This window comes from Dendrobates tinctorius, unplaced genomic scaffold, assembly GCF_039654945.1.
Source record: "Dendrobates tinctorius isolate UK_male_01 unplaced genomic scaffold, ASM3965494v1 ptg000250l, whole genome shotgun sequence".
In the NCBI taxonomy this organism is placed as follows: Eukaryota; Metazoa; Chordata; class Amphibia; order Anura; family Dendrobatidae; genus Dendrobates; species Dendrobates tinctorius.
In genome coordinates this window covers 51865325-51878060 of record NW_027361917.1, presented here as the reverse complement: position 1 = coordinate 51878060, position 12736 = coordinate 51865325, and the positions used below count along the sequence as shown (strand labels likewise).

Here is a 12736-nt window from a genome sequence, read left to right as displayed (position 1 = left end):
TTAACCTGGAAGCCGAGTCGAGAGTGATTCACGTGAGTCGGTACTGGCAGGAGATGACGACAGAAGATGACATTGAGGCATACCTGACTACGTTTGAACGGACGGCGTTGCGAGAAAAATGGCCGAAGGTAAGATGGGCCGGCCTGATTGCCCCGTTTCTTTCCGGTGAGGCCCAAAAGGCTTATTATGACTTAGAGCCTGAAGCTGTGCAGGACTTTGACAAACTGAAAGCCGAGATCTTGGCCCGGCTGGGAGTGACGACCGCTGTCCGTGCACAGAGAGTGCATCAATGGACTTATCAGCCGGATAAACCACCGCGGTCACAGATGTTCGACCTGATCCACGTGACGAAGAAGTGGCTACAACCCGAGGTGCTGACAGCGCCAGAGATAATCCAGAGAGTCGTCATGGACAAGTACCTGAGAGCTCTACCGCCAGCCCTGAGGAAGTGGGTAAGCCATGGAAATCCTACGACGGCAGATCAACTGGTGGATCTGGTTGAACGTTACTCCGTGGCGGAAGGACTCCGAGACGACGTTACCCCACCTCGTTCTTCATCATCTCCACGTGGAACCGGTAAGACTGTTCCAGGGAGTAGGGGAGATGGAAAAATCCCTAAGACAGTGGGGGAGGAAAACGGGACTGCCCGCACTGCGAGGCCGAGAGTAACGAACTATGGTCTAAGCAAGGGGCCCGTTAGGTGTTTCCGTTGCCAAGAGATGGGACATATTGCTGCGAACTGTCCGGTCACTACTGAACCCATGCAGTGCGACGTCACAGACTCTAAAAACCGCATGTCTATGGTTGCACGGGTAGTGAGTGAATGCCGGTCAAAAGGATGTGGAAAGACACTTGTGTGATTTAACTGTTGATGGCAAAAATGTGGTGGCATTGTTAGACTCGGGAAGTGTGGTGACTCTGGTGAAGGCCAGTCTGGTGTCAGCCCCGACTGGACCATCAGACAAATTTTCTGTAACGTGTGTGCATGGAGACACCTGTTCGTACCTCACCACGGTCATATGCATTACAACTTCCTATGGGTCTGTGCAACATAAAGTGGGACTCGTCCCGGCGTTATTGCATGATGCTATCCTGGGCCGGGATTTTCCCCACTTCTGGCAATTGTGGGAGAATCAGTTGATGCCTTCGGGTAATAGTGTACATGATTCTTCTCCCAGGGTGCGTGTGGGTCCCGAACCCCGGGAAGAGGTCTCCCCGGAAGACTCGGGGGAAGAGTCTGCGGGAAATGACCTGCAGTTCCCGTTTTCAGTCATGGCGGGTGATACGGAGGAGACCGGGGAAGAGGAGGAGGCTGACAGCCGTCCACCTCCCCGTTTGCCGGATTTAGAAGTTCAGAAAGATGACTTCCAAAGCGAGCAAATAAAGGATCCTACCCTTTCTCAGTCTAGGACAAATGTAAAAGTGATAAATGGGGTACCCGTAGAACCTGGCTCTAGGCTGGCATATCCTTACATGGTTCTGGAGAAAGATTTACTCTATCAGATAGAGAAAAAGGGGGAAGATACGGTGCAACTATTAGTCGTGCCAAAACCCTACCGGCGGCAGGTGCTGGACCTGGCCCACGGACATGTGATGGGAGGTCACCTGGGAGTCCAGAAAACCACCGAAAGGATATTACACTGTTTTGTTTGGCCAGGCATGCATCACGATATCCGTGTATATTGTGAGTCTTGTCCTGACTGCCAAGCCTCTGCACCTAAGCCCTGGTTCTGTAGCCCTTTGGTACCCCTACCTATTATTGAAGTCCCGTTTGAGAGGATTGGGATGGATTTAGTTGGGCCCCTTCCACGGTCTGCACGTGGACACCAACATATCCTGGTCATCTTGGATTATGCTACTCGTTACCCGGAGGCCATCCCTTTGCGTAACACGGCCACCAAGACGATTGCCAAGGAACTGGTGCATGTGTTTAGTCGGGTCGGTATACCAAAACAGATACTCACCGACCAGGGGACCCCCTTTATGTCCAGGGTAATGAAGGAGCTCTGCCGATTGTTACAAATCGAACCGTTACGCACATCCGTGTATCACCCTCAAACAGACGGGTTGGTCGAACGGTTCAATAAAACTCTGAAGCAGATGCTGAGAAAGGTGATAGACAAGGATGGGAAGAACTGGGACTATTTACTTCCGTATTTGCTTTTTGCCATCAGGGAAGTACCCCAGTCTTCCACGGGATTCTCGCCTTTCGAGTTATTGTACGCCCGACGTCCTCGCGGACTGTTAGACGTTGCAAAGGAAACCTGGGAGGGTCGGGTCACTCCGTTTAAAACAGTGATAGATCACGTCACACAAATGCAGGACCGTATTGCGGCTGTTATGCCTATCGTCAAAGAACACATGATACAGGCTCAAGGAGCCCAAAAAAGAATCTATGATAGGGGCGCCAAGATCCGTACGTTTGCACCCGGAGATAGGGTGTTGATCCTGGTCCCCACGGTGGACAGTAAGTTCCTGGCAAAGTGGCAGGGCCCCTTTGAGATCAAGGAAAGAGTTGGTGAAGTAAACTACAAAGTATACCAGGCAGGTAAACGGAAACCTGAACAGATTTATCATGTAAATCTGATAAAGCCCTGGAAGGATCGGTCTGCCTTGTCAGCGGAGCTGGCCCGTCCTGTCTGCTCGCATACCATACCGGAGGTACGGGTTGCAGAGACTCTCGGAGCGGCAAAAGACAGGTCAGGCAATTTCTACTTCACAACCAAAAGTTTTTCTCAGAAAAACCCGGGCAGACTACGCTAATAAAACATGACATCGTAACGGAACCTGGTGTCACAGTTCACGTAAAGCCCTACCGAATCCCGGAAGCGCGCCGTGAAGCCGTTTCCCGAGAAGTGAAGGCAATGTTAGAGTTAGGTGTCATTGAGGAATCGCACAGTGCTTGGTCCAGCCCAATTGTGCTAATTCCTAAACCGGACGGCACCATCCGGTTCTGCAATGACTTCAGGAAACTGAATGCGGTCTCAAAATTTGATGCCTACCCCATGCCCCGGGTCGACGAGTTAATAGATCGGTTAGGAAAAGCCCGGTATATTACGACCCTAGACCTAACAAAGGGGTATTGGCAGATCCCTCTGATGGAGGCTGCCAGAGAAAAGACAGCATTTGCTACCCCAGAAGGTCTATTTCAGTATGTGTATATGCCGTTTAGATTGCACGGAGCACCGGCGACCTTCCACAGACTGATGGATCGAGTCCTGAGGCCACATAGGCAGTACGCTTCGGCCTATTTGGACGACATTGTCATTTACAGCTTGGACTGGGAGACTCATCTCCAGAAAGTACAAGCTGTGATTGACGACCTGTGGGAGGCAGGTCTAACCGCGAACCCCAAGAAATGTCACATCGGGCTAGAAGAAGCCCGGTATTTGGGGTATGTAATTGGGAGGGGTGTTGTTAAACCCCAGGTTGATAAGATTCAGGCGGTTCAGGACTGGCCACAACCTGTCAACAAGAAGCAAGTGCAAGCCTTCCTGGGGATCGCCGGTTATTATCGCCGGTTCATACCCAATTTTGCAGCCATCGCTACCCCCCTGACGGATCTTACAAAAGGGAAAGACTCCGTCATGATTAAATGGAGTTTAGCGGCTGAAGAAGCCTTCCATAGCCTAAAACGGGCACTTTGCTCTCAGCCCGTACTGGTGACTCCGGACTTCCGCAGTGAGTTTGTGGTACAAACGGATGCCTCTGATACCGGTATCGGGGCCGTACTCTCACAAGTGAGGGACGGAGTGGAACACCCAGTCCTCTATCTCAGCAGGAAGCTGAATAAACACGAGCAAAGGTATGCAGTCGTAGAAAAAGAGTGCCTCGCCATTAAGTGGGCTCTAGAGGCCCTCAAATATTACCTGGTGGGCCGAAAGTTCAGGCTGATCACTGACCATGCCCCTCTCAAGTGGATGCACTTGAACAAGGAACGGAATAGCCGGGTGACCCGGTGGTTCCTTGCCCTGCAGGCCTACACTTTTACGGTGGAGCACCGCCCATGAGTACAGATGGGAAACGCAGATGCCCTGTCCCGAGTGCACTGTTTGGCGGGTGTCATTGCTCGACCGGAGTGGTCTGAGCAGAGGGGGGGGATATGTGAGAATCATGTGGGAATAGTGGATGAGGGCAGGTATATCTCACCCAGATTCCTTTCCTATGTGGCCTAGTCTGGTCAGTATCGCACCTGCTTACTAATGGATAATGGGAGGTGGATATAAAAGGATGCCAGGTGGTTGTGTGAGTGTCTCAGCCTGGGAACACAGAGAGCCTGTCTGTGTGAGAGACACACGTGAGTGGAAGCAGTGACCACTGCAACTGTGGTTTGGCTGGACGGGAGAAGCCCGCCAGTTGGTAGTTAGGTTGTCCATTGTTTAGTTAGTGCCAGACAGGCAAGGATTTGTTTTATGTTTTATTTCCTTTTGCATTGCTTTCACCGTTAATAAACCTGACCCAGGGTCAGTTATACCCGACTCCCAGCTCTGCGCCTGAGTTTCATGCTGAATGCACGTGACCTTTGACCCCAGCAAAGGCGATCCCGGAGTGTTTTATCACAGTCTGCAAATCCTTTTCATTGCATTAACCTTACACGGACATGGTCTGATCATACCACAGCTCCTGGGCAGGGGAGGAAGCAAAAGAGTATATAGACAATACAGTACGGAATTACAGGTGATTCTTTTTGTGAGGTAAAACATTTCCCTGTCTGTCTTTAAAACAATATTCTGCCTCAAAGAAGGAATTATTGACAATCCCTTGGTGTAATGTCTGTACAATTTTTTTTTCTCCCCCCAGTCCAGGAGCTGTGGTATGATCAGACCATATTCCTGTATGGTCAGACACGGCCATTACACAGTACACATCAGGGACACATTTATAAGATCATCTCAGCACAGGAACATTTTATTTAAACACATCCAATTGTGGAAGATATTATTATTCTAAGATCTATTGATTAAAATGAACTTTTGTTCGTGGGAAAATCCCTTTAAGAAACTTCCATCTGTTCTTTGATCTAAGAAAAACTGATTATACTTTGACCAAACACTGAGGCCACGTGGTGAGTTTTTTACCTCAGTATTTGTAAACCAAAACCAGGAGAGGAACAATCAGAGGAAAAGTATAATAGAAACACGTCACCACTTCTGTGTTTATCACCCACTCCTGGTTTTGGCTTCCAAATACTGAGGGAAAATACTGAACATGTGTACATGGCTTGATGGTAAAAACGGACACACTGAGCAAATTCTGATTGCACTCTGATGAGAAGCAGCGATGAGCCCTTATTCTCCAGCAGGTTCGCCCCGTGTGGCTCTTGTCTCCTGGTACAGGTATACCTTGTTTTGTGTAGTGAAGCTGTGTCTGCGTGGAGTAATCTGTTCCATGTGACATATTTTTATCGTCTAAGGTTCTACATCTGGAGCTGAATTCTCATCGTCACAAAGTGGAAAAATTGTCTGAAGAGCAGCAGAATAAATATTTGGAAATGTATACAATTCTGCCATCGGAACTGTCATTGCTCCTTGCTGAAGTGGCATTAGCCCTGGCCAATATAAATGAGGAGGTAAGCTACATACACGATATTGTGGCGATTGTAAGGGGCATTATGTGTATGTTACACATAGGCGCACATTTCCTAAGCGGCTCGCGCCAGTGTTTGGCGTAAATAGTGACAAAAATGGGGGGAACAAAACTCTATTTTAGTGATCAGTTGGGGACCCAGCAATAGGATCCCTAGCAAATATACTTTTAATATCTAGTCTATGGATACATGAAAAAAGTTGTTTTTGAGGCAAAAATCCATATACAGTAATGTATTTAAGATTTAAAAGACTTGATGTATGCAAGGTAAAAGTACTGTTCCCATCACTTACCGTATGGACGTGTGACGTACTGTTCCCATTACTTACAGTATGGACATGTGACATTCTGTTCCCATCACTTATAGTATGCGCGTGTGACGTACTGTTCCCGTCACTTACAGTATGGACTTGTGACGTACTGTTCCCATCACTTAGAGTATGCGCGTGTGACATACTGTTCCCATCACTTACAGTATGCGCGTGTGACGTACTGTTCCCATCACTAACAGTATGGGCGTGTGACGTGCTGTTCCCATCACTAACAGTATGGGTGTGTGACGTACTGTTCCCATTACTTACAGTATGCGCGTGTGACGTACTGTTCCCGTCACTTACAGTATGCGCGTGTGACGTACTGTTCCCGTCACTAACAGTATGCGCGTGTGACGTACTGTTCCCGTCACTTACAGTATGCGCGTGTGACGTACTGTTCCCGTCACTTACAGTATGGGCGTGTGACGTACTGTTCCCGTCACTTACAGTATGCGCGTGTGACGTACTGTTCCCGTCACTTACAGTATGGGCGTGTGACGTACTGTTCCCGTCACTTACAGTATGCGTGTGTGACTTACTGTTCCCGTCACTTACAGTATGCGCGTGTGACGTACTGTTCCCGTTACTTACAGTATGAGCGTGTTATGTACTGTTCCCGTCACTTACAGTATGGGCGTGTGATGTACTGTTACCGTCACTTACAGTATGGGCGTGTGACGTACTGTTCCCGTCACTTACAGTATGCGTGTGTGACGTACTGTTCCCGTCACTTACAGTATGGACGTGTGATGTACTGTTCCCATCACTTACAGTATGCGTGTGTGACGTACTGTTCCCGTCACTTACAGTATGCGCGTGTGACGTACTGTTCCCGTCACTAACAGTATGCGCGTGTGACGTACTGTTCCCGTCACTTACAGTATGCGCGTGTGACGTACTGTTCCCGTCACTTACAGTATGGGCGTGTGACGTACTGTTCCTGTCACAGTATGCGCGCGTGATGTACTGTTCCCGTCACTTACAGTATGGGCGTGTGACGTACTGTTCCCGTCACTTACAGTATGCGCGTGTGACGTACTGTTCCCGTCACTTACAGTATGCGCGTGTGACGTACTGTTCCCGTCACTTACAGTATGCGCGTGTGACGTACTGTTCCCGTCACTTACAGTATGCGCGTGTGATGTACTGTTCCCGTCACTTACAGTTTGCGCGTGTGACGTACTGTTCCCATCACTTACAGTATGCACGTATGACTTACTGTTTCCATCACTTACATTATGGGCGTGTGTCTGCACCCCCACTTTTCATATTGCATTAGTATAGCTGTAGCATAGGATAATTATTTGATTTCACTGAGTTGGATTTGTGATTTTCCTTATTTTTAGATTATGATGAACCATTTATTGTTTTTGTCTTCATCTTTCTGAGTTACCTTAAGGCTTCATTCAGACGCCCGTTTTTATCGTACAAGTGCTATGTGTGGTTTTTCCCGGGTAGCACTCATACATATGATAGGCTGTGGAGTATTTCACATGTCTAATCCCCTCCTCGGACTGAATGTACGTGTAGTGGATGTGTAAAATCTTGATGTCTGAGCTTTAGAGCTCATGCACACTACTGGAAAAATTGGATGAGTGTTATCTGTTGTTTTGACAGCTAGGATTCATCCCCATTTTATTCTTTTGCACTGTTCACATGTCCTTTTTCTTTTCCTCAGATCAGTTGGTCCAAGGAAGAAATCGCAGCATGCACAGTTTACGGCCGGGGTCACACTTGCAAGACACTCGCACGAGTCTCGCATCTCAATACCCGGCACTGCTGCCAGCACTTGGGACCGGAGTGTGAGGCTGCATGTATTTCTATGCAGCTGAGCGCTCCGGTCCCAAGTGCCGGCGGCAGTGCCAGGTATTGAGATGCGAGACTCGTGCGAGTTTCTTGCAGGTGTGACCCCTGCCTAAGGCCGGAGTCACATTAGAGAGAAATACGGACAAGTGCTATGCAAGAAAGAATTGCATAGCACTCGGAGCAATGTTAATCTATGGGGCAGCTCCTATTATCCATTTTTTTCTCGCCCGTATTATATGTGCAGAGGAAATCGCAGCATGCTGCGATTTGCACCGTATTACAGCTGAGACTCACCAATGCAAGCCTATGGGTGCGAAAAAAACCGGATTACACACGGACCATGCGTGTGACTTACGAGAAATACGCACCGGTGTCCTTTAGAAAAGCCGGCAATTCAGTGCGCTATACTGTAAAATCACACTGAGAAATTAAAATAGAATAGAAAGAGTACATGTATACACATAGTATAGGTGTATATAAATAATATAGAAATAAATATAAATATATATAAATAAATATTATATATATACAGTATATATATATATATATATATATACAGTATATATATATATATATGTCATTGACACACATATATGTATATATTTATATTTCATAGAGATATAGATAGCAGAATAAGTGATTCAATTGTCGGCTTCTGTAAAATCATTACAGAACCCTACAGGATATGAGAAATGGTTTACTGTACATACAGTAAACCATTGCATATCCGTTAGATTTTTATATGTCCCTCACTAATAATGTTAGTAGTCTGTCTGTGTGTGTGTGTACAATTTTGGAGCTGTAGGTGTTAAATTAAAGGATTAGTTCACGGAAAAAAATTGCATGGGCTCCCGTGCAATTTCCTCCGCCAGAGAGGGCAATCCAGTGACTGAGGGCAGAAATTAATAGCCTAGAGAGGGACCATTTGTTTTTGGTCCCCCCTGGCTAAAAAAAATCTGCCCCCAGCCACCCCAGAAAAGGCCCATTTGTAAGATGCGCCAATTCTGGCACTTGCCCTCTCTCTTCCCATTGCCCTTTAGCGGGTGGCATACGGGGTAATAAGGGGTTAATGTCACCTTGCTATTGTAAGGTAACATTAAGCCTGGTTAATAATGGAGAGGTGTCAATAAGACAGCTATCCTATTAATCCACCAGTCTGAAAGGGTTAAAAACAACCCTTACACACTAAGAATAAAGAGTTTTAATGAAATAAGTAAACACATTTTTTCCATCTTTATTTCACTCCCAATCCAATCAAAGCCATCGTTCTCCTGTAAAAAATACAAAATAAAAAAGCAACAATATCCCATACCTGTCCGCCGTACAGTCAATTCTCACGCTGCAATCCATCTCAAGGGGTTACATAGTTTACAACCAGGAGCGGTGCTAATGCGACTGACCCGGCTGTAAACCACTGCAGAATGAAATGTAAAATTGACCGTATTTTTATACGTTGTGTGTGACTCCAGCTTAACTCAGATAATTTGATGACACTTGCCCATTTATGTCTATGGGTCTGTGGAAAAACATCAAACCACATTCGGATTACATCTGAGTGCAGTCTGATTTTCATAGATGCACTGAATGGAGAAACTTTTTTTAATTCTCCACATCTGAGAAAATTGTATCACACTGATCACCCTCTGGTCAAACTTTGAGTCCGATCAGAGTGTAATTTGCATGATCGGAGCAATTTTCTCAGATGAAGAACATACAGTCGTGTGATCTAAGAGGGTTTGCAATGTGCACATAAAGAAGCTGTCTAGTTGCTATTACATAGTGCGCCCTCTGCTGTCAGCAAGTGGTAATATTAGATGTTATAAAATAAAACTGTTGCATGCGTCATTAGACATTACCACTTGCACAAAGCTTATGTAGTCAGATATTTTAATAAAGAAGATCAGTTTGATAAAAATATTATCTTTTAAATGTTTATATTTAATTTTAGTGATGCTGAATAACTTTGCCTTGTATTTACGTCTAAATTCAATGTGTGTTAATTGTCGTGATGTAGCCGAGGTCTGATAGGCTTTTTCTGTCTATCTATTGAAGATACAAAGGAAGCAAAAAGAAGCCCAGCAAAATCAAGCAGTTTATCAAGAGCTGAATAAGCAAATCATGGAAACAGAGGAAGAGCTGAATTCAATTCTGGAGAAACTAACTGAGAAGGCAATAGACGTGACTGAGGCTAGGAAGGATCACAAGGTACAGAGTGGATTATCTCTCCTGATAGGTGTAGAGAGGAGAATCATCTCAGGTCCTTCAAAGATCAGGCAATGGGTTAAAATAAAAAATACTCAATTCGGACACCATGAGTATATTTGTACATCTTATTAAAGTAGAAGATGGAGACCCCCTCATGATTTATTATTATTATTATTATTGTTTAGTACAGGAAAAGGAGACGAGTCCTGGTCGGAGACGTCTGACACTGGTGGATCTCCCTGCAGACATTTGGCTGAACAGATCTAGGGATCCGGCCAGGTGCAGAGCAACCTGTAGAGCATAGAGGCATCTCATGCCCAGATAATCGGCCAGGATTAGGGATGAGTGAGTATACTCGTTAGGATTCGCTACTCCCGGTACTCGAATCCTGGCGAGTAAATTTCACTACTTGCCTCGCGATATTTGGCACAGCCCAGCACAGACCCGCATAGCTAGCCCGGCACAGTCCCCGCACAGCCAGGCAAGTCCCCGCACAGCCCAGCACAGTCCCGCACAGCCCTGCACAGTCCCGCACAGCCTGGCACAGTCTCGCACAGCCTGGCACAGTCCAGCATAGTCCCGCACAGCCCGGCACAGTCCCGCACAGCCCAGCACAGTCCTGCATAGCCTGGCACAGTCCCCGCACAGCCCAGCACAGTCCTGCACAGCCCGGCACAGTCCCGCACAGCCCAGCACAGTCCCGCACAGCCCAGCACAGTCCCGCATAGCCTGGCACAGTCCCCGCACAGCCCAGCACAGTCCCGCATAGCCTGGCATAGTCACCGCACAGCCCAGCACAGTCCTGCACAGCCCGGCACAGTCCCGCATAGCCTGGCACAGTCCCCGCACAGCCCAGCACAGTCCTGCACAGCCCGGCACAGTCCCGCACAGCCCAGCACAGTCCCGCAAAGCCCGGCACAGTCCCCGCACAGCCCAGCACAGTCCCGCACAGCCGGGCACAGTCTCCGCCCAGCCCCTGCACAGCTCGGCCAGTCCCCGCACAGCCCAGCACAATCCTGCACAGCCCGGCACAGTCCCGCACAGCCCGGCACAGTCCCGCACAGCCCAGCACAGTCGTGCATAGCCTGGCACAGTCCCCGCACAGCCCAGCACAGTCCTGCACAGCCCAGCACAGTCCCGCACAGCCCAGCACAGTCCCGCACAGCCCAGCACAGTCCCGCACAGCCCGGCACAGTCCCGCATAGCCTGGCACAGTCCCCGCACAGCCCAGCACAGTCCCGCATAGCCCAGCACAGTCCCGCACAGCCCGGCACAGTCCCGCACAGCCCAGCACAGTCCCGCATAGCCTGGCACAGTCCCCGCACAGCCCAGCACAGTCCTGCACAGCCCGGCACAGTCCCGCACAGCCCAGCACAGTCCCGCATAGCCCGGCACAGTCCCCGCACAGCCCAGCACAGTCCCGCACAGCCGGGCACAGTCTCCTCACAGCCCCTGCACAGCTCGGCCAGTCCCCGCACAGCCCAGCACAATCCTGCACAGCCCGGCACAGTCCCGCACAGCCTGGCACGGTCCCGGCACAGCCTGGCACGGTCCCGGCACAGCCTGGCACGGTCCCAGCACAGCCTGGCACGGTCCCGGCACAGCCCAGCACAGTCCTGCACAGCCCGGCACAGTCCCGCACAGCCCAGCACAGTCCCGCATAGCCCGGCACAGTCCCCGCACAGCCCAGCACAGTCCCGCACAGCCGGGCACAGTCTCCTCACAGCCCCTGCACAGCTCGGCCAGTCCCCGCACAGCCCAGCACAATCCTGCACAGCCCGGCACAGTCCCGCACAGCCTGGCACGGTCCCGGCACAGCCCAACACAGTCCCGCACAGCCTGGCACAGTCCCTCACAGCCCGGCACAGTCCCGCACAGCCCTGCACAGTCCCGCACAGCCCAGCACAGTCCCTGCACAGCCCGGCTAGTCCCCGCACAGCCCAGCAGTCCTGCACAGTTCCCGCACAGTCCCCGCACAGCCCAGCACAGTCCCGCACAGCCCAGCACAGCCCCGCACACACACACAGCCTATTACTCGCATTTCCCATAGACTTACATTGGACTCGTTACGAGTTCTCGCGTATTAGGAGCTACTCGTAACAAGTACAGCGAGTCCGAGTATTTCACTACTCGCTCATCCCTAGCCAGGATGGGACTGAAGGGTGGGCAGTACCTAGGCAATAAGCAGGAAATAGTGATGAGTGAACGAGCTTGGATAAGGTGTTATCTGAGCATGCTCGGGTGCTAACCAAGTGACTTGTGTGTGCTCAAATAATATGTTCAAGTCCCCGCGCTGCATGTCTCATGGCTGTTCGACAGCCGCAACACATCCCGGGATTGCCTAGCAAAACAGGGAATCCCTCCATGTGTTGTAGCTGTCGAACAGCCGCAAGACATGCAGCCGCAGGGATTTGAACATATTTTTCGAGCATGCTGAAGGCATTTGGATAGCACACAAGCATGCTCAGATAACACGTTATCCGAGCACATTCGTGCATCACTAGCAGTAAGCTATAGGATTAAAATCCCTCCATTCTTGTGAACAGAGAGGATTTTTATGAAGGGGTAAATTGCAAAGGAGCTTGTTTTTACCAGTATTTTGCAATTTTAGCCATTTACGAACTTGAGACAGCTCCTTTAAATGGATCATTCCCTTTTCTTAATGCCCAGATTTTTGTTGCTGAAAAATCTGATTAGAATGATTACAAAACTGTTGATACCAACATTGCTACAAAAATGTTATATCGTATATGAATCTAAGGCTATGTTTACATGCAGCGTTTTTTCTGCAGCCATAACCTGATCTCTTTTTTGTAAAAACTCGA

General features: G+C 49.0%; 1 protein-coding gene across 1 annotated transcript in view; it reads left to right on the top strand.

Moving 5' to 3' along the window:
* The window catches only part of SYNE1 (spectrin repeat containing nuclear envelope protein 1), a 591877-nt gene that overhangs the window by 362993 nt on the left and 216148 nt on the right, over positions 1–12736 (top strand). Inside the window, exons 81-82 of the mRNA XM_073557690.1 lie at positions 5414–5569; positions 9759–9911. Of these exons, the coding sequence (XP_073413791.1) occupies positions 5414–5569; positions 9759–9911 (309 nt within the window). The remainder of the gene's footprint in view (positions 1–5413; positions 5570–9758; positions 9912–12736) is intronic.